The sequence below is a fragment of the Cupressus sempervirens genome, chromosome 9 (genome assembly GCF_028749045.1).
Source record: "Cupressus sempervirens isolate cs-2001-9-10 chromosome 9, ASM2874904v1, whole genome shotgun sequence".
Lineage (NCBI taxonomy): Eukaryota > Viridiplantae > Streptophyta > Pinopsida > Cupressales > Cupressaceae > Cupressus > Cupressus sempervirens.
Window position 1 is genome coordinate 200,642,617 of NC_143126.1, and position 23,437 is coordinate 200,666,053.

Here is a 23,437-nt window from a genome sequence, read left to right on the forward strand (position 1 = left end):
TAATACAACTCTTCACCATCATACACCCACTCAAGCAAATAAAGTAATTTTCTACAATTAAAATACCATAATACTCTAGTACAACCTTTATGTTGTAGTTTATAGTTAATGTAAGGTTAACCTATATACATCCTAACTCACTCCTTATATAGTTATATTTAAAAGCTTGTGATAATACTCATGGCCATTCTACCTGTTGAGTGAGTTTTTTTGTGATGCCAAGATCTCTCTATTTATATACATACATACATACATATATTTATACATATATATGTATGAAGATATGTATATATGTATATATGCATATACATGCATACATATATAGAGATCATAAGGGCACGGCAACAAGATGCAGAGATCACAAGGGCAAGGCAACAAAATGTAGTGATCACAAGGGCACGACAATGAAATCCTAGATCTCCATTGATCTCCATAGTCCACAAGATCTCTATATATAGACAGACATACATATACATACATATATATAAATATACACATACATACATACATACATCTGCATATGCAATTTTATCACCTTGGAAAACTGTATTTGATCCTACTAGCTAGGAACAACTGATTTTTCATTTTATTGTACCTAATATGATGATAGTTCTAGAGGACTCTGTAATCAACCCAATTAATCAACAATTACACCAATTTAACTAGGTTATGGATTATTTCTTTCTAAAAATATCTGCTATGATATGTTTTTCTAAAATCTCTTGTCCATTTTTCTTGATATGCATTATTTTTGTGTAGGATCTTGAGCTAAGTCAGTTAACATGGGTTGAGTGAGTTTTATTGTTTTATTATTTAGACTCTAGAATATGGACTTTGTTTTATCATTGACTTTGTTCAAGTCTTGATTTTAATGAAGTGACAAATTGGTTTTTAGGGTGTAAAGGACTATATAATGAAGAAGAAACTTGAAAACTTGAATGTTGAAATGCTAAAATGATAGCTATTGAGGATCAAACATCTATGGAAGATTTAAAACAAAATGTGAAGTTTATTTTAGATATAAACAAAAAAAATGACATAAATCATTCCCCATTTGTTTTGATTTTGGAGAGTTGCATGCAAAAGAGGTGGAGAGCTCTAAATGTTGGTGGAGATTTTAGTGTCATACCCTTGTGATCTCTATATTTTGTTGCCATGCCCTTATGATCTCTACATTTCATTGTTGTGCCCTTGGTGGAGATCAATGGAAATCGGTGGAGATCTATGATTTCATTGACATACCCTTGTGATCTCTACATTTTATTATCATGCTCTTATAATCTATGTGCCCTTTCTGTATGACTTTGTTGTTGTGTCATGCCCTTGTGATCTTTGTGCCCTTTGAAGCACTACAAAATTTGGAGTCAAATTGCAACAACAATTTGCAATAGTGGTGTAATTTGTGGTGTTCAGGCCCAAATGTAGTAGTTCTTGCCTTCCAATTGTTAGAGTAAATAATTAATATTTAATTATTTATTCTATTGCTTAAGTTTACTTAGGTCATGCATTTATTTAATATTTTGTATTTAATGCATGTTGTGACAACACGGGAGTTTGTTCCCTTCTAGTTGTCACACTTATCTTCCAGCTTGTTCTACAAGCTTCCATGAGCTCTTTATATTCGAGCTCTCCTCATTGTATTTTTACATATCGAAAGCCATTTTCTTATTGTAAATACATTTCTTATTGTGTTTGCATTTTTGGCTCTCATGTCCATTTAGGGTTTTGCCCATGCTCCATGCTCCTCCCCTTCTATGGCTTCTCTTTGACAGGTTCGCATGCATGTGATCTTGGTGTCTTCGGAGTTGGCTTTCCTCAACTCCAACATGGTATCAGAGCCTTCCTGCTGCTGCTTCGTTGAAGAAATTTTGAAGCCATGATTTGAAGTCACAAACCCTAGTTTGTTTGTGCATTTTTTCTTCAAATCAGGGGATCAGCAATTTTTGGAGCACTTTCAGCCCAAACGAACATCACCATTGGATCCGGAAGGCCGTTTGCAGTCAGGATTCATATAAAGCTTTTCGTTTTTGGAGACAGGGCAATTTTGGCAATTTTTTGAGGCTTCTAGGGTCACTGCCGTACGGATCGTACGGACGCAGGGCGTAAAAATTTTTTAAAAAATATATATTTCAGCCGCGCCACCGCGCCACCTGCGCGCCGCCCGCAGCGGCCGCAGCAGGCAGCGCCGCCCGCGCTCCGCCGCTGCCCGGCCGCCTCCTGGCCGCCGCCCTCCACCGGCGGCGCCTCTCCAGCCCGCCGCCCGTCCGCTGCCCTCCGCCGGCGGCTCCTCCCGGCTTCGCCACCCCTGCGGCCACCTCCGCTAGTTCCGCCGCCTCCGCCCGCTCTGCGCCACATCTGCAAGGTTTGCTGACTCAGCACTTGAGGGGGTGACACGTGGCTTGGGCGCCACGTGGCACCTTGCCACGTGGACCTGCCACGTCACCCCTGCCACGTCAGCACTGCCACATGGCAATGCCACGTGGCACCCTTTTTTTGCTGCGACGGCCTCCAAGCCGTCAAATTTAATCGGCTGACTTGCTGACGTCAGCACTGCATCAGCCCTTGCATGCACCTCTCCCGATTGCTTTTGGACCTACTTGTGGTTTTTTGGCCATAACTCTTGCATACGGAGGTATTTTTCCATTTTGAAAGAAGCGCCGAAAAGCTGGTTCCGAGACGGAGATTTTGGTGCAGGTATTTTTAGGTTTTGATGCATTTTTATTGCTCGTTTTTTCTGTTAAAGTCCGAAGTCCTATTTTTGACTCCGGCATGCATATCTTTTGCGTCCCATGTCTGTTTTTGGAAAACTTTATATTTTTGGAAAGCTGGTTTTCTCATCTTTTCAGAACTGTCATCTTTTTTCCTCACTTTTGGCCTCTTCTCTTTCTATCATAGTTTTGGCGTTTTTGCTCTATGGTGGATATTTTGAGTGTTTTAGGCCCGAGGATCGTTTTCCTGGCATGGTTTGCTTTCTTTTCGGCTGTACTTTCTTTTGGTGAAGCTCTTTTTCAGTTCTGATCATTGTAGCTATCTTTTTGAAGCACTTTCTATTTCGCACTGAGATAAATTGTCACTTTTGTATTTCGGGAGTCATGAACGTTGTTTTGAGTCAGTTGTACTTGCACTATTTCATAAAGCACCATGGGGGGGATTATTTGTTTGCTATTTTAGGCATTCTCCCTTTGTCAAGTGAGTGTCCCTTCCACGACATTAGCCCATGCAGAGTCAGTTAGATCGTGTCTTTATCAGTGTCTGTACCTCTTTTCCTCTTTCCTCGTTCTTGGTTCTTTTGCAGAAGATTTTGGCTCACCTTCTCAGTTGCCTGTCATCACACCCCGTCTGCATTAAGGGGGGATTATGTTGTGTTCTAATGCATCCGTGGTTCGATGGTTCGATAGTATGAACTATGTATTCAGTGGTTGATCCTACATACAAGGCGATTGCAGTGGCTGGCTACCTATGCATTTCGGTGAGATGGATCATCTACCATATAGACATGCTCAGTTCGTGCCTTCTTCTTCCATGGAGGCTTCTTCAGATCAGCAGTTTGACAGATTTGCAACTTCTTCATGCTTCAGTGATGCTGCTTCTTCATGATCACTCATTGTTCCTGATTTAGGGGACATTTTCCCTAGTTGGAGACTTCTTCAGCTCTTCACTGGGTTCTTACCTCTTTTTAGGGGAGAGTTTTTCCCATGTGGTTTTCTCTCTTTCCCCGTTTACAGAGGTTGCATTTTTCTTGCATTGTACTTGGGTACCTAAAATGGCCTCGTTGCCGGGACCCATTATGCATTTCATCTTAGCTTTGTGAGCTTAAGGCATTTGCCTAAGTTGCACTTAAGGGGGGGTGTTAGAGTAAATAATTAATATTTAATTATTTATTCTATTGCTTAAGTTTACTTAGGTCATGCATTTATTTAATATTTCATATTTAATGCATGTTGTGACAACACGGGAGTTTGTTCCCTTCTAGTTGTCACACTTATCTTCCAGCTTGTTCTACAAGCTTCCATGAGCTCTTTATATTCGAGCTCTCCTCATTGTATTTTTACATATCGAAAGCCATTTTCTTATTGTAAATACATTTCTTATTGTGTTTGCATTTTTGGCTCTCGTGTCCATTTAGGGTTTTGCCCATGCTCCATGCTCCTCCCCTTCTATGGCTTCTCTTTGACAGGTTCGCATGCAGGTGATCTTGGCGTCTTCGGAGTTGGCTTTCCTCAACTCCAACACCAATTTTCTCCAAGGGGAGAAGTACATATATAAATGTTATTTTCTTTTCCTTCTAAACATGTATTTCTTTATATTTCCCCTAGTAGGTGATTAGAGAGTTATATGTATGTGTATGTGTATATGTATATGTATATGTGTATATATATATACAAACATGTACATATACAGAGATCAGAAGGGCACGTCAATGAGATGGAGAGATATACATACATACATACATACATAAATATATATACACACACACATACATACATACATACATATACACATACATATATACATACATATATCTGCATATGCAATTTTATCCCCTTGGAAGAGTGTATTTGATCCTTACTCAATCACTAAGAGATAATATAATTTGTAAATATAGATTTTTACATACTTAGTTTGGTATGAATGGCTTCAACTAAATTTGTTTGAGGAGAGAGACTTATAGATCAGTCAAATCCTTTAACAAGGTAGACCAAACAGTCTTATGTAAATCTCTTTACCAAGTGCATACTTCATTGTATGTTTGTAAATCCTTTCACAAGGTGGACCTAGTAGTCCTTATTGCTCCTAACATGGCAGATCATCAAAAGTGATCATTGTAAGCCATAATGGGCCAACTTTATACTGTAGTACTAAATCTTGTGGGTATCATCCCCACCCCTATTTTACTTTCTATTTGGAAGGTTTCTGGTCCACCAAATCTTGTGTCAAAGTGTTGTGTATGCTTTCATATTTTTCAATTTCTCATGCATGAAGTTAGATCAAAATTCATGTAAAAGATTAATTGTTAATTGGGATTAAAAAAATTAGAAGTTACTCATTCACCTCTCCCCTCTCAGTAGCTTAGCTTGTCATAATATTTCCAACAATTTTTATTAGAGCATTGTGGTTCTTAGTGAAAAGTTTAAAAACTTGAGCAAAGCTTAAAGGCAATGGAGGTATTTAGACTTGACAAAGTATTGATAATGAGAAGCTAGATATGAAATTGGCCATTGGAAAACTCAAGAAAGAAAAAGAGAAACTCTCCCAATCCATAAAAAGAAGAAAATATCTTGCAATCTAGAAGAATGATTCACTCTATATTGAAGAAAGAATTGAAGACATTCATTCAAGAAATTCAGATGAGGTTGATGAAGCAGTCAAAGAACTATTGGAAAAGAATAGTACTCTTCAAGAAGAACTAAGAAAACTAAGAAGAGAGAAAGAAATTCAGCCAATGAGATTGTGTGAAGTCATGGATGAGGAAAAAAAAGGTGAGAGAAGAGATAGAAGGAAAGAACAATGAAATTTAGCACCTATCCCTTCAGCAAGCAAATTTCATTGATCAACTCACCAATACAAATGAAGAAATCATGAACCTAAGATTAGAGAATGAAATATTGCAAATTGATCTAAACATTGAAAGGCAAATGAATGAAAGAATGTTGAAATCCCAAGTAGACATGAATCGGTTGGATGAGAAAAGTTACTTCAGACAAAATGGAAAAGTAGGAATTAGATATATAGAAGGAGAATCATCTAAGCAAGGAGCTCAAAGAAACCAAAAACCCACTTGCAGTCACTATGGTAAGATCATAGGTCATACTTCAAATAAATGTTGGAGCAATGGGAAATTAAAATTCAATGGAAAAGGCTACAATTGTAATCAATATGGTCGTAGAGAAAATGAATGCAAAGAGAAACCAAGATTTGAAGGCAAATGTCACAAATGTAAGAAGCATGGGCATAAGTCATCAAAATGCAAAACGATGATATTAAATCTAACAGAATAAATTATGAAAGCCATATTTGGTTGGGACTGTAACATCTAGTGTAGATGTCATTACTATAGAGAATTTGGACACATTGGAATGAATTGTGTAAAGCATCACATGAGGAAAAGAGATACTACCAAAAGATGTTTCATTTGTACAAAACTTGGTCATCTTGCCAAGAACTGTATGAACATTGAAAGAATAAAATATGAAAAGAAGGAAAATGATGATAACATCATAAAACAAATGAGACAATAATGGGTTCCAAAGTCTACTGAGAATGCAAGTCCAAGCAATGATGATCAACTCCCTCAAGAATTGGGTGACTCCACTATTTCCACTTGATTTCTCAAAGAAGAATTGGAACTAGGCTACCAAAGAAGACATCTAAATAAGTTCCAATTGATAGGACAAAGGATCCATATCAGCATTCAAGAAGCAAAGGGATCACTGAGTAAAAGGTACTAGTTACTACTGAGTTACCTTCCTTACTGAGTGAGGTCGGGTCATAGACTCTACCAAGCAAGGTCAGGAGTAACTAAATCTTATATGGCTACCAAATGATGGAAGACTTTACTAAGTAATCAATGCAAGAAAAGTGGATGAGAGTCTATCAAATTAATCTAACTTTTGTACTAGGCATTTATGGCAAAATTTGATAAAAGGAAAGAAATCAAAGTCATTTTTACCATGAATTTTAGAGAGAAAATTGTGTAGAGCAATCTTCAAGAGCAATCAAGTGATTTGAGTGAATTTTTATCAAAAAAATTGAATTCTCTCAAACCTTACTGAGTGAAGATGGTAGCTAGTAGTAGCAAGGAAAAATGAATATCAGACATGTTGGTTTGGGGTGTAGAATGGAAAGCACCAAACTTCAACCTCACTCCTACAGTCACTGAAACCCTAGATTTGAGTGGAGTATAGTCACAAATCCCTCCTAAGGTACTATTAATCAATGACATCTACTCTCATTTTAAATGTGCGATTGAAGATATTGGCACCCTAGAAATGGATGAATGTTTAAAGGAGTTATGTGTTGATGGCATTTTGAAACCTGAGCATCAACATCTCGAAGCCAAAGGTTTAACCCATATTCCTCACATGCCCCATGATTTCCAAGTGAAATGGATTAGGTTTATCCTTATTCATGTGCATAATGGGTAGTTATGGTTCGAGCAACCTATTTTGATTACCAAGAAGATGATCCACAAGATCACTGGTCTCCCTATGTTGGCCAAAGAAAAAATGTCTAAAACCCTAGGTCAGGTCGAACTAGAGAAGAAAACCCTAGCCAAGTGGCATGGTAGGGGAATGGAGATTAGCAATATCACTAACATGGAGTTAAATCTTGGTATTCATGTCATTTTACACAAGATCTATAGTTTGAGCAGGTTGAATAGTGTGTCATGTGAAGTAGTTGACCTGGCATACAATGTAGTCAAGAATAACCTTTCTCTTGACCTTGCTGAGCTATTGTTGAATCAATTCAACAAGAACATGGAGAGCATCAGGACATCAAAGAATAATCCATGTAATTTTGGTTCTCTGTTAACATGTGTATTCTTTTGTGTTTAGAAATTCTTTCTATTAAAGGGTACTATTGTTTGGAGGAAAGATTTGCCAATACTCTATCAGATCAATGAATACATTGCTGACATGGGAGAAAATTACACTAGTACTATGGATAATTATTTTGATGCTTTCAAAGAGAAAATGAATAACATATTATGAATCCCCAAGAAACTAGTTGAGGATTATAAGGATGATGTATAGGTTATGGTGGATAGTGATGAGGTATATATTCAGGTAGTTACGCCTAGAATTGCATGGGTGAAACCTCTGGGATGTGAGGTAAATACTGATGAAACTAAGGATATAATTGAGGCACTAATAAATGAACCAGTTGACCCTAAGGCTGCATATTTTGGCACATATCATGAGGCTAAGGTCGGGATAGAACTGGAGATCAAGCTCCCTCGAGCCATTAGCAAAGGAAAGAAAAGGATTGTCAAGTTGAAAACAAGTTCTACTCTCCTATTAACTGAGGGAAAAGCTAAAGATGAAGAAACAAAGGATGAAGAATCAAAGGAAGAGGAACCACTAAACAAAAAGAGCAAGGTAAAAATTACTAAGCATGCCAAGAAATCCACTACAGTATTCACTAGGAGATCCTCCAGAAAGAAAGAAGACAAGGAAGGGGGAGACATAATTTTCAAGAGGTCTCCACCCACATTTGAAGAGAGGATGAAGGAATTGGAATCAAGTTATGGGATAAAAAATTTCAAAGCATTAACTATGAGACCAGAATAGTTGATGAGAAAAAGTAGATTGAATATATTTTGATATCTAAAATGGGCAAATGGAAATACTCACCTGACCAGCTCACTTAGCAAATTCCAGAAGCTGTAATGAAGAAAATCAAGCCAAGATGGGAACATGCAATGCAAACTACAAAGGATATTCATGAGCAGACCTTGATGCAACTAATGCCAAATCTAACTAACAAGGAAATCAAGGAATCTTTAAAGATTCAATACTTTTCTAATTTTGTTAAAAGAAATAGAGTATGTTGTGAAGAATGCAATAAATAGATGGAAAAATATCTATCTGCTTCACAAACCAAATGATTTTCTAGTAAGTATAAGTGAAAAAGATGATGAAGATGAGCAAGAAAAGAATGAAGAGAAAGATGATGAAGAAGTAACACATTTTGATAATGTTGATGATGAAGAGGAACAAGAGAAAGAGGCTACCAAGGAAGGTACATGAGATGTTGAGGAAACTAACCTAGTCAAGATTGCTACATTGATTATTGCCTCACGTCCTCACTCTCCAAGAAAAATAGTGACAACATCAAGCACAGAGATAGCCTTAGTAGGACTGGTTGTGACTAGTACTGCAAGTACAAGCATCCAATCAATCTTTTCACCAATGTAGCTTAGCACATCATTGACTAAAGTGCCAATGATTTCATCTACTGAGTTGTAGACTCTTCCCTCTTCAATAGTTTTGGATACATTAATTTTGGCTTCAACAGGTATTTCTATAGTAAGTGCAGTATCAATTCTTGCAGCAAGCCCTACAATTTCAACTATTGTTCCCATTCCAAATTCACAAGCAATAAGTGCAAGGATAGTTGAGACCAAGCCTCAACTGAGTATAAAATTTTTGGGCAAAGGTAAAGAAAAGGAGGATGTAGATCTTGATTACAAAATTGTGATTCCTAATTGGGATATTTCAAAACTCAATCCTGATCAAATGCAAACCTTTGAAGAATTACTCCAAAAGAAAGCCAAGAGGCAAAGGCTAAGAGAGGAAAGAGATAAATAATTTAAGATCATTGAGAATGCCAAGAATATTGTGGCAAAAGCTATAGGCATAAAGGTTGATGCTTCTCAACTAGTTTTGTATTAGTTGGCAGAAGCAGTCCAAAAGTATAATGAAGATCTAGATGGACAAGATAAATTATTACAGAAATCAGAGAATAAGTTTGAGAATAAGATCTTAGAACTTATTGCTCAAAATATTTCCATCTACCAAGTAATCTACTATTTTGGGTTCTCTGAGAACTCCTTGTACTAATGAAACTTTACTTTTTGCTAAATTATGTGATATTTCAAGTTTTAGAAAGGAAATAAAAGAAAAAAATTCTAAGATTGATGAAGATCTTAAGGTGAGTGCTTAGAAATTATAGCTTGACCCAAGTTCAAGCTCTTCCCATTTCAAAAGGATTAGATTTTTCATAGATACACAGGCAGAATTGCTTAGAGAAGAGGCCAAAATTAGATCTACTTTGGTAGATATTCAAAATATAATTCTCCCTAACATGGATGCATTGAAAAAGAATATTGTATAATCAAAAACCCTCGTCCATGATAATAATTTCTCTATTGCAAATTATATAATTGAACTATCAATAGAAGTGCAGGTGGCATTACACACATGCAGGGTCTTGCAAGAGAACTGGGACAAGACCTTGGCAATCATACTAAAGGTACATTCAGACTTTTTGTCTCATTTTGGCATTACTATGTAAATACCATAGTATAAATCTTTGGCATTAATGTCAAAAAAGGGGGAGAAGATATAAGATGATATAAAGGGGGAGAAACTATAGAAGTCATGAGGAGAAAGATGTAAAAAGATACGAGGAGAAGATTGTAAGAAAAGTGTAAAGCAAATGTATATTGTATGTATAGTATATTGTATATTATCTATGGAGAAGCATTTCCATGTATAGAAATGTATCCTTTACAAAATCAATTTTTAAAAATCTCAAAAATAGTATACTCTACTAAGTTGGAGATATAAGGTGATGGATAATTTAGTTTTGACTAATAAGTGTTTTTGTCACTAATGCCAAAAGGGGAGATTGTTGACATTCCAATCATATTTTTTATTAGTGACATGCACTTATTCAGATTATGAGTTCATGCCAAGCATATTGTATAGTTAGAAGTGTTAACCAAAAATTTTAGTTGCTACTGAGTCCTATGAATAGATTTCAGTTTGAACTGACCTATTACTATAGATTTGAAGATCAGTAGTGTAAACCGAGCATTTTAATGTATGCCAAGTTTACCAGTATAAACTGAGTTGTGTAGTATTTACCGAGTTTGTAGTGATGTGATTTAAGTCTAATGTTAACTAAGCTATAGAGTGTTAACCAAGAGACTCGATTTATACTGAGCTCAAGGTGATAGTGTTTACCAAGCTATGTAGTGTGAATTAAGTGATTTAGTTTATATGTCAAGTTTCATAGTATTTTTCAAGTCACCGGTGTAAACCAAGTTCAAGACTACTTGGAAGCAATCAGTATGAACTGAGCTTCTACATCTACTGAGTGTAGGATGATGCCTAGCATTGATAATGGATGTCAAGTATTAGAACTTTACCAAGTCAATCTTTAAAGCTTGAGTTTCTACACTTTGGCTGAATTTGTAATATTTGTGTAAACTTGCATTATGGCCAACTTTGTAATTATGTAATTGGATTGATATATATGTAATGTATTGTATCACATTCAAAAAAATCAATAAGGAAGTAATGTAATCATCAGAAAAGAACAAAAGAGCGAATTAAAAAGGCTATAGAAGTATAAGGAGTAGCAAAGATTCATCTATCACAGCAAGTTGATTTGTACTCTTAGAGGAATCTCATTCAACAAACCAAGTTGTAGATCAAATATCAACTACTCTTTCATCCTAACAGGTGGATCAGTCAAATCCTTTAACAAGGTAGACCTAATAGTCTTAAGTAAATCTTTTTACCAAGTGTATACTTCATTGTATATTTGTAAATCCTTTCACAAGGTGGACCTAGGAATCCTTATTACTCCTAATAGGACAAATCATCAGAAGTGATCATTGAAAGCCTTAACAGAACAACTTTATACTATAGTACTAAAGCTTGTGGGTATCATCTCCACCCCAATTTTACTTTCTATTTGGAACGTTTCTACGTCACCAAATCTTGTTTTAAAGTGTTGTGTATGGTTTCATGTTTTTTAGTTTCTCATGTATGAAGTTAGATCAGAATTCATATAAAAGATTAATTGCTAATTGGGATATAAAAAATTGAAGTTACTAATTCACCCCTCCCCTCTCAGTAACTTAGCTTGTCATAATATTTCAAACAAGTAACTAGATCCATTTAACTAGTTATGGCTAGTTTCTTTCTAAAAATATCTTCTATGGTATATTTTTGTAAAATTTGTTGTGAAATCTGCCCATTTTTCCTAGTCTACATTATTTTGTGGAGGATCTTGAGGTAAGTCACTTGGCACGGGTTGAGTGAGTTTCATTTTTTCATTATTTGGATTCTTGAATATGTATGCATTTGGATCAATTTTTCTATTGTGTAGCTAAGATGTAATAAGCACCTTAAAAAAGATCTCTAAATATACATGTTCAAAAGGAGATATAAAAAGATGTCTATTTAGAAGGAAAAGAAGCCAACATTTACATACCCTTGAAGAAAATTGCAGAGCTAGGGGATGGCAACAAAATTGTAGGGCAAGGTCACAACATGACTATGAAATCACAAAGAAAGGATATGGCATGGCAAAAAAATCACAGAGCAAGGGCACGACACTAAAATCATAGAGCAAGGGCATGAAAACAAAACACGGGGATCACAAGGGCATGACAACCAAATCGAAGAGCAAGGGCATGAAAACAAAATGAACCAAGCACATATGCATAATCACAATGCTCATTCCCCTACAAAAGTCATAATCTTGTTAAATATACTTATCTATCAACCTAGCTAATCAACAACTAGACCCATTTAATTGGTTATGGCTTGTTTCTTTCTAAAAATATCTTCTATGATATGTTTTTGTAAAATTTATTATGAACTTGGCCCATTTTTCATGGTCTACATTATTTTTGTGCATGATCGTGAGCTAAGTCACTTAGCATGGGTTGAGTGAGTTTTATTGTTTTATTACTTGGATTCTAGAATATGTATGTAGTCGGATTATATATGTAATAAGCACCTTGAAAAAGATCTCTTTGAATATATAAAGAGATACACGTTTAGAAGGAAATATAAAGACATACATATTTACAAAGAAAAGAAAGAAACATTTACATATGTACCTCTTCTCACCCTTGAAGAAAATTGCAGAGCAAGGACACACCATGGCAATGAAATTGTAGAGCAAGGGCACGACACAACAATGAAATCATGGAGAAAGAGCACAATACAATAATGAAATTGTAGAGCAATGTACGCCAATGAAATGCAAAGATCACAAGGGTATAGAGACCAAATGTACCAATTACAAGGGCCATGACAACGTTCACAACTCTCCACCCTCATGTGGATTTGTGGGTCTATTGTTATTTTTAGTTATAATTAAATCAAATTAAAGATTATTAAATGATTTAATGTAACAAGAAATTTATAAAGAAAAATATTTAATTTAATAATAATTTATTTAGGGGTTTCATTTTTATAATAAACTCTAAATATTATTTTTACTTAAATTAATAAATATTTTATTTAAGGACATCTTATGACTTAATAAAAGAGAGAAAGAATAAGTTTAATAAAGTTTATTTTAATTAAAATGCAAAAGGTTGCACATGAAATTAAAATATAAGAAAATTATAAGAAAAAGGTTTCATGTGATTGCAAAACCAAAACCCTAATTGGAGAAAGCTCTTTATTAAGAAATTTGAGCTCATTTCTCCACACACAGATTTGGAGGAGCCAATTTCCAAGAAGAGAGTTTTTCAAAAGAAAGGGATTTCACTTGCAAGCTCTATGCATCTGATTGTTTAGCTTCAGATCTAGCTGGGATCTTGTTGAAGTTTTGCATAGTAATTCTTCTTTTAAAATCTTTATCTTCTCCGTGTTTGTGGATCAGTATTCAGAATTTAATAGGGTTGAAACTCTTGTTTGTGAATTTATTATTCTTCATTTTGAAAACATCTATAAATGAATTGAATATTGGAACCCTTGTTTGGTAAATTTTAGAGATTCGTAATTGGCTGGATCAAGATCATGATGGGGATTTCAAAAAGAAAATTAGATTTGTTAATTATTTTCCATTATTTTCTCTCAATTCCTATATCAAATCTATGTTGGAAAATTATATGTATATATATACACTATAGTAATTGTTAATTACTATGATAATTATAAATATATATTAAAATAAATAATAATTTGGGAAATCATTATTTCTATGGGGGCTTTTATGTTGTTTTCTTTGTTTTAAACTTTATATATATATATATATATATATATATATATATATATATATATATATATATATATATATATATATATATATATATATATATATATATATATATATATAATGATGGGTTGGGGCCATACACACACCCCCCCACCACTCCCCTTCCCTTCTCCTCTCCTATGGTCACAAGCTACTGACGGGCTTTTAAAACTTGCCACATGTCAAACTTTGTTGGCATAGTAGCAAGTACTGCCTATGGCAATATCCTACTGCTACGTCAATAGAGCTATCATGGTAGCAAGCCTACATGCTTTAAAATGAAATGAAGGTTACAAAAAAAATATTTTATTATATAGTTTGTCCATTATTATTAAATATTTTTTAAAAATTAAAATATTATTAATAGTTATTAATAAATTTTATTACATTATTAAATTTAGTAAGTATGGTTATTAAGAAATTAGTGTTATTTTAATGAAAAATTAATAAGTTATTATTTTAATAATTAAATAACTTTTATTTATTTTAGTAATTATTATTAAAAGATTTGGATATAAGTTTGTCCTTGAAATTTGAAAATATAATTTTTATTTTTTTAATTTAGAGAATTTTAATGGATATTGGTGTTTTTAAATTGATTGTTTATTTTTATATTAAAAAATGGGGTTTGATATTTAAATGACTTTTAATGGATTATTGAGTCTCTTGAAGTTCATGTGGACTTATAGATTTCGTCAAATATGATACTATGAAAACTAAAACTAGAATTGTGTTTTAAATCAAACTATTATGTTTTCAAAACCAAAAAAACTATGTAATTACACTTGTAGAGATGTATGTTATTTTTCATGTTTGGGGTCTAGGCTTTGACTTAGTAATTTGACCAATCAAGATGTTTACCAGAGGCTTGGAGGTTTTGTTTTTTTATCATGTTAAGGTTATATTTCAGCCATGATCTTTTATACCCAACCATGTTTGGGGTTTGGGCTTTGACCTAGTAATTTGACCAATCGGGGTGTTTACCAAAGGCTGGGGGGTTTTGTTTTTTGATGATGTTAAGGTTATATTTAAGCCACCGTCTTTTATACCCAACCATGGTGATGTACTCAAGTGTGTCTATGATGAGTTTTGATCAATTTCTTGTAATGCTTTCCAATTGCTTGTATAGAACCGAGGTGAATGGTGTGAATTTTTTGTTGTAACCTTTGAGTCTTCAAGAAATTATCTTTTGATGCTTTCCAGTTGCTTGTATCGGACTAAGGTGATTATAGTGTTTTATCTTTAGGTGATTTCAAGTTTCTTGTAAAGGGCTGAGGTGAATAATATGTTTTATCTATAGGTGCTTTCTAGTTTCTTTCTAGGTGATCCTATGAGTTGTACAAGTTTATGAGCCTAGGGTAGGTAATTTGTGTGAACATTGGCAAGTGGCTTGCAATGGAGGTTGTAGCCCTAAAGTGGCTATCTGGGTAACCCATTGTAAGTTGTTTTAATAAGTAATAACATTTCAGTAAATAAGAGTAAAATAAATTAATAAGAGTCAGTGTTTTTCCTTTCCCATGCCTTGAGTTCAAGTACAGGCTAGGATGGAAGTAGAGAGGATGCTTGGTTGCAACCTTGCCTCTTTAGTATGCCTTGTCTGTATGAAAGGATACTGATTCCACATAGAGACACTAGGGGTTCAGAGTCCAGAGAGGCTATTAGGGTAACCTTAGAGTAGGCTCATGTGATCATACTTGCCCACTTGCATAGTAGATTTCCTATGTGTCTTTGTTTCCTTTGGGTTTAGATGTTACTTATGTCTTAGCACCTTTGAGATAGATTTCTATCAGGATTTCCTTGACCTAGATGTTGGTTATGACTTGTGGATTGATATCCAGTTGGGACTTGACACTATCTCCTTAGCATAGTGGGAGTGGGTTGTTTAGGTTCCATAAGGTCATGTGGTAGTATTTCTTATACCATTCAGATCCGACAGCTGGATGCCATTGCTAGATGTACTTATATAGTTGTTCATTTCTTTCTGATCTTGTATTTCTATTGGATGATTATATTCTATTGTAATATGCTTTATTGTCAGAGGTCTTATGAGATGATGGATTTTATTCATGATGTATATTCTTTCAACTTTTCATACCCTGTGACTTGTACAATGGATGATTATGCATTATGATATGCCAAGTGGCATCATATGTAATTTTATATTATTTAATTGATTCATACTTGTAAGAATTCTTTGATGTGGATGTTTTGTGTATCAGATTTAGTATTAATAAAACTTATTTATTTATGTGATTCAACGTTATGAGACCTTTAAGAGATGTAATTTTTTTATGATGATTGTATATATGTGAGTTATTTCTTCCACTATTTTATCTCTTATTTGTGTTATCTTTTTTTTAAATGTTTGGAAAACTTAGTGAAACTTTAGGTTAGTTTATTTTGGGTTCCCTAGCGAGGCATTATAGTTTCTCCCAACTCTATTCCATTATGATATTTTCCCCATTCATTAGACTCTTCTTAAAATGGATCTCCCCCCATGACCTTCTTCTTACAATGCAACTTTCTGGACCTTCTTCTTACGATGCAACTATCTGCAACACTTATAGACTTTAACTTTCCAAAAACATAGAGAAAAGAACAAAAGACACTAGATATTTAGGTTCTCATGCAAGCTTAAAAGCACAAACCAATACACAGCCCAATTTAACAAAATATTGCAAGGAATGGATTTCATTAAAGGAAATAAATGCACAATCTCTTTGTGACCATGCCAGATCACTTTGTACACTTCCATTGGGATGGACAATTGTCTTTCCAAATTTTGAACCCTTTTGTAAATCTTCCCACACTTGCCAAGTTGTCTAGAGCATGATTTCCTTCTCAATAGTTGTGGCAGAATGACACCTCATCAATTCCACTTAACATGTGTCTAATCATCTTAATAAAATTAAGGGTGTCTCCATCAATGATCGCCTTTTTAGAATTGGTCCTCATCAACAAGATAACCCCATGATAAAGTGAAAGTAGCTCTACCACATAGGCAATTTGAACTACCAAGTTAATTGAAAAGGAAACCAATATATCTCCTTTTAAATATCTCAAAAGATTGGACCTCTGCCACTTGACTAGAGTTACCCATGAAAGACTTGTCAAAGTTTAACTTAGCCCAATTTGGGTCAAGTTTTTTCATGCAATGTCAAAAATATTTTAAATTATTCTTTCATTTTTACAATAGACATTATCTTGAAGTATCATTTTAATTTTTTTGTTAGATAGTGGCATTTACATGTGATTATATAGTTAATAAAATGAATATGTATCAAATGTAATAAGAAAATGTTATTAAATTTATATTTAAGAAAGCTAACTAAATCACGATAGTTTTAATTTATTTTAAATTATATAAAAATTGAATAAAAATGTATTCAATAATATTATTGATCTCATATGAACAATGTCACCTAATGCTCACAACACTTGATCCATGGTGAGCTCTTTGTGAGCCTTTCAACTTCACCAACACCCAAGGCTCTTTGACATGAAGGTAAATTTTTAAAGATAAATAGCCCTATTTTAAAAAGTTCTCAAGGTATGACTGATGTCTATTTTTTTATCCATTCTTTTTCATTTCTCTTTCAATTTGAATAAAATAATTAGATTTTTGATTTATGAAGAGTTATTAGGATTAAATTTTTTAAATAATAGATAATTGATACAAAATATGTAAACATTAGAAATATTAAAATAAAGTGAAAAAATACTTAATTATAATTGGTTGATTTATGCAAAACTAATTCATTAATTGTCCAAAAGTGAATACTATGAGAATGTTGAAATTCTTTAAGTTTAAACCTTGATTTTTTAAATTACATAATTTATAAAATTATATATTTGTATGATGTGCATGCATGTAATGATTAGTTTTGGGGTCTATAATTAATAAATATAAATAAGTTTCCAACAACTTTTGTCTTACACTTATTTCAATGATAGCTTTGTTACATAATTTATTGCAATTAGTGAAAGATATTGTCTAATAAGTTAAAAAAAATGTTTTATAATTTTTTTATTTAATATTAATGATTGATAATGTTTTCTAAGCATGATTATTTTGGCCTTGATATGTTTTCATTGGTACAAATCTCTCCCAATTCAAAATATAAGAGTAAGTACATTAATTTATCATTGGCATATGCTTTTGTAAGTATAATCAACATATATGTATGAATATTTGTAGGAAAATCAATTTAATCTTCTAAAAGATTTTAGATTAGATGTTTTAGTTATTTTGATATTTTCTTAAGATGCATAATACAAATCATTTTCTATAAGAGAGCTGATTTTTTAACTTGGAATTCTATCTTGTATCAAAAATATAAATTCTAAAACATAGCCATCTAAGCTAAGTGAGAACAATTGAATCTAGTCAAAATGTCAGTTTGGATCCAAAAAAGACATGCTATGATAGAACAAGAGAAAGATAGATGTGATGTTGAATAAAGTTTAATTAAATCTAAATAACCATCAAAAATAAAGTTAATTAGCATAAATGTCTTGGGATCCACTATCTAAAGAAATAAAGATACATATGAAAACAGATTTAAGCTTAGGCAAGATATTATAGTATCATAGAGTATCACATGAACTAAAAGTTCATGAATAACTTAATATAATTCCATATTAAAACTTAATTTTGATATAATTGTAAAATCTTAACAAAGAAGTCTATATTTGAAAACAAGATTAAACTGAATGAAAATTAGAAACTAAGATTCTTCCTGTTTTGAATCTTTATTATATCACTTTAATAAATTATGTCTTATCTCTCTTAATAATATATCACTTTTTAAAATATATCTATAAAATTAAAAGAACCAAGTTTATAATGCAATCTTTCTGAAAAAGAAAGTTAATCATTCAATAAATGCAGAGAGCTGTCACTTAGGTATAAATATATATCAAAAGAGCTCATCTAGCTCTAAGTTGTCCATTCAACTTGTGAAATTAATATTCAAAATGCAAATAATCTGTGCAAGAGTACATAAATCAGTTTTAACCTAGTTTTGCCTGATGAACACAATAGCGTGTTGACCTATTTACGTGGGTGATCAGGAAGAGCATAAACAGTGATTGGGCTTCTGACAGTGTAATTCCCATAACTCCAAGTTAGCGCACCTGAAACTAATGTGTCAGCAGGCATAGATCCACCTTCAATTGTGACATTATATGACAACTTATTACTTAGGAGTGAAAATGAAAGTGTATCTGGTACAACTGCCACAGTTATTCCAGAGGGTGCAGATATAATAGCCTTGTATGTACTTACGGTGTCTCCTACATTGGTAACAGTTCTAGGTATTTCAGCTTTGAAAGCTTTTCCTGGACTAGTAGCTACCATTATTGAAGGGTAGTTTAGTTCTCTTGCTCCATTTGTAGATGGCTCTATAGAATCACAAGTACTGAAATCTCCTGTAATCAAACGTAAAGTGGTATCATTGTAACCTTCCTTGCAAAGAAAGTTGACATAATCATCTACTCCCGCATCATAGATAAGCCCTGGATTGATGGCCTTCATTGGATTTATTTGCCCGGCCCCATACCCAAATTCTCCATCTCCAGTTGGATCCAATGTTGGATCCATTACAAATGCTGCATTACAAGTTAAAAAATGATGTACATGTATTAGTATTTTAATTTATTATTTAAAATTTCTGTAATTTTCCTTTTCTGTTTATTCTTAAAGATCTCTAGGGATGATAATACATATTGTTAAAGGTAGATTTAGTTTTGATTTTGAGAAAGCTTTTAAATATTATAATTTTCACGAAATTGAAAAAACCTAGAAATAATTAGTATCTTATGAACAATGAACATGTATAATAAGAGGTGAATAATATATATTACCTGTAGTCATTAAAGCTGATTTAATAGCAGCAGCAGACCAATCTTGATGATATGACTTAACAAATCCTGCAGTTCCTGCTGTGTGTGGACATGACATGGAGGTTCCAGATATTATATTGAAGTCAGAGATTCTTGTATCTCCTCCATTTTCAGTAAGTGAAGAATTTCTGGCCCATGATGCAAGAATGTCCACTCCTGGTGCTGTAATATCAGGCTAACCATAGAGAAATACATTGTATCTAAGTAAAAGTTCACAATTAAGTTATATAATTTAAATTATTTTTCAAAGATTTATACATTAGATAATATTTATAGATTCTTATAATATAATTTAATATATGATAATTGAATATTATTGAAACAATTACATTCTTCTATTAAAATTATAAACCATTATACCAATTTACAATATTTTTTAATTTTTTCAATATTAAAGGTTATGAATGATAATTTGATTCCATATTATAAGAAACAAATATCATTATATTATGTTTTTTGATTCAGAATAATTATATTTACTATATAATTGTATCTTATTTTTCTAATTACATTTTAGATTTTTTTTTACACAAGCTATGTTTGATAAAATGTGAAATTTGAAACTCAATCTAATATCATGAAAAAAAAATTACCTTGAGAATGTCAAAAGTAATTGGATTGAGGCCACGGGATGAAAAAGAAGCTACAATGGGTGCCAATGATTTGGGAGTTGTAGTTTTTTGAATTTTTGCAACAGGAGAGCTAATCAACCAAAAAATATATATATTAATCACCTTGGTTACCAAGATATCTATTTGATTACTAATAAAGTATCCATTTGAAATAGTTACCTTGTAGAGTTGATGTAAGACAATACAAGTTCTGCTTGTTTATACGTTATCACAGTTGCAGGGTTTAACCAAACAAAAGCCGTGTCATTAAAATCATCTAAGATAATAATGGTACCAATTCCACCAGCAATAAAAACTGAATAATCTGGTGGGTCACTAGCGTAGTTGCAAAGCACAATCTTTCCCTCCACTTTGGTACTATCCAGAGAATTTAATGCACAGGTACTGAAAATTGAAAAATACAAAACAATATTTAGTAATTCCTTATCAAAATATAAATTATTTATAATAAAAAGTTTCAAAAAAATTATTTTCCTATACTATCCTTTAATTTAATTTATCTTTCAGAATTTGTATATTAAATGTTTTATTACCTAGAGTCGTTAGAACCAAAGCCTCCAGATACATTAGCAACATCTCCTCCATATACTAAAGGATACCATGGTTGATCCATAGTATATGTGTTTACAGAAATTCCCTATAGAGATTAAAGACAACTGAAATTAAGCATGAAGAAACAATTTTTTTTAAAAGACAAGGAGAAAATTTTCATAGAGGATAGATATTTACTTCAATAGACAAGTTGTTTCCTAAAAGAAGCTCAGCATCCATTTTGCGATCCACTGTGCTTGCAGCCACAGTTAGAGACCATGGAGAGTAATTCGCAACAGTAGATCTATAAGGTCCTGAATTTCCAGCTGAATTTGATACCAAAATTCCCCTCTTCATTGCATGAAATGCTCCAATGGCAATACTATCTACAAAGTAGTCACGAGGAATATCTATGCCAAGCGAAACAGAAAGGATGTCTACACCATCAAATATGGCATCATCAAATGCTGCAAGAATGTCTGCTTCAGTACAACCATCCAGCCAGCAAACCTTGTACATAGCAATTCTCGCACCAGGGATCCCACCTCGTGCATCTCCTTGAGCAATGCCAAAGAGACTTGCATTGTTTATATGATTTCCAGCAGCAGTAGAGGAGGTGTGTGTGCCATGGCCATCTCCATCTCTTGGAGACAAATAATCTCCTTCAGGTGGTGGATCATCTGAGAAACTACGGTAATACTTTGCCCCCACAAGTTTCCTAATAAATTATCCACATTTTCAGCTACATAAGTGCAAGGATATTTACTTCTATAAAAAATTTATTGGTGCAATAAAAAAAATTAAAATCAATAAACAAATAATATGAAAAATAATGGTACAAATTTCACATAGAAGATGTGTAGTTTTTCTGGTAGAAACATATATAGACTTGGTAAGTAGGACATGTATAGACTTATTGAAGTAGAAAGTAAGAAGAAAATCATACATATGTATTAATGTAATAATTATACATAAATTTTGTAAATTAATCAATGAATAGTACTAATAATATCTATAATAACAAAAGAGAGTATGCACGAGTCTAACTTGTTGCATGAAGGAAAGTCTGATGTTGTGCGGCATCCACCCTTCCATTGAGATGGTGCTGGGCTAAATCCAGCATCACTGAAACTTTCTGATTCTGGCCATATTCCTACAACAGCACAATGTATTTAGAGTCAATGATAAAACTAGTATTTGTAATTCAAATTTTAGTTGAAATACGTGTTAAGAAATCCATAACAAGTTTCTATGAAACAGAAAATTTCTCTTGTTTTGAATAATCTCACCTGTGTCCAAAACACCAATAATGATATCGTTCTGATGAACCAAATTATTGCTCTGAGCAGATGCAGGAAAGCCAACAAAATCCCATGATCTTGTTGTTAAGGTTTTCACCTCCTTGCTTTCAAACACTGAGACCACACCATCCATATCTAGTATAAAGCAAATCATGTATGTTAATTAAAGGCCTGTATAAATCTTACAAGATGGTAAGAAAAATAGCCGTTCATTAAACAAGTTCTTCGTTTCTTTTACTTGAGAGCTGTTGGGCCTGGGATGAGGAAAGCATAGCTGCAAATCCACCAAAACTCTTTCCATAGCTCAGCTTCAATGACTCCTCTGCTGCCTCCCGGCTTTAATAGCAACATTATAATTATATAAAAGTATCTTAGTATATCTTTTTAATTATGGCAAACATTTTTTTATCAGAGTTATAAATCAGAGGCGTGCAACCTTACACAAAGAGGTGAATAAAACGATCGATTACAACTAAAAATAATCAAGAATGTAAAATGTCACAATACAACAAAAAATCACAACATTCCTATTATTTGTATGCAAATTCTTAAATAATCAAGAATGTAAAATTTCACAATACAACAACAAATCACAACATTCCTATTATTTGTATGTGAATTCTTTTTGAATTGTCTTAATGGGTGTTTTTTTGGTTCCGAGCCCTCTCTTATTTGAACTTAACAAATCCCAACATCCAACATAAAAATTAAATCAATATTTTTTATCAATCACAATTCCATATAAGAATAGATAAGATATATTATCACCTTCCATGCACAGATTGAAGCATTTCAAGGTGCAATGAAACTCCTGCTGTGTAAGGCTCCCCATTCTCTTGTGCTGGAGTGCTACCCATGTAGACCACATGAAGCTGATTTGCCACAAACATTGCATATTTAGTATAATTTTATTGATATACTATAATTTTTTCTAACTTTTTCTTTAATAAATAGTATAGTGTGATCTGAAACATTGAGGCTTCCCAAATTAAATCAGAAATCAGAAATATAAAGCTAGCATTATGAAATATAAAAATCACCACTCTAAAAATGATATACCTTTTCATCTTCCCCTACTGTGCATAACATTTGAATATGAAGCATGATCAGAAAGAAAAGCATGGAGAGCTGAAGATAACTAATGTAAGGGGTAGCCATTGTAACTGTAATAATTATCACTACACAAAACTCCCCCTATAAATAGCGTGGTGGACTGAATACAATATACTTCGCTTTGCATTTTGTTCAGTTTTTAAAAGATTAAATGCAGCGATATAGGCGGTCTTTACAATGTATAGCAATGACCGAGGAAATTTCTGTAAGTAATAATTGAAAATG

The 23,437-nt window shown here is 33.2% G+C and overlaps 1 protein-coding gene across 1 annotated transcript; it reads right to left on the bottom strand.

The window, feature by feature from the left end:
- Positions 1–18,784: 18,784 nt before the first annotated feature.
- LOC149538179 (cucumisin-like) lies at positions 18,785–22,962 on the bottom strand. Its single transcript, XM_089802428.1, has 10 exons — positions 22,868–22,962; positions 22,338–22,435; positions 22,088–22,234; positions 21,846–21,951; positions 20,997–21,516; positions 20,801–20,904; positions 20,427–20,651; positions 20,229–20,337; positions 19,597–19,810; positions 18,785–19,341 (listed from the first exon to the last, which is right to left on the bottom strand). The coding sequence occupies exons 1-10, from the start codon at positions 22,954–22,956 to the stop codon at positions 18,785–18,787; spliced, it is 2,169 nt and encodes a 722-aa protein (XP_089658554.1). The 5' UTR covers positions 22,957–22,962.
- Positions 22,963–23,437: the final 475 nt, after the last annotated feature.

Coding starts and splice junctions, on each gene's coding strand:
- LOC149538179 (XM_089802428.1), bottom strand. CDS start 22,956: ATGGGTAGCACTCCAGCACAAGAGAATGGGGAGCCTTACACAGCAGGA. Junction 21,952..22,087: donor TATTGGTGTTTTGGACACAG/GTGAGATTATTC, acceptor GTGCTGTTGTAG/GAATATGGCCAGAATCAGAA. Junction 20,652..20,800: donor TTTGGTTCTAACGACTCTAG/GTAATAAAACAT, acceptor TTCAATTTTCAG/TACCTGTGCATTAAATTCTC.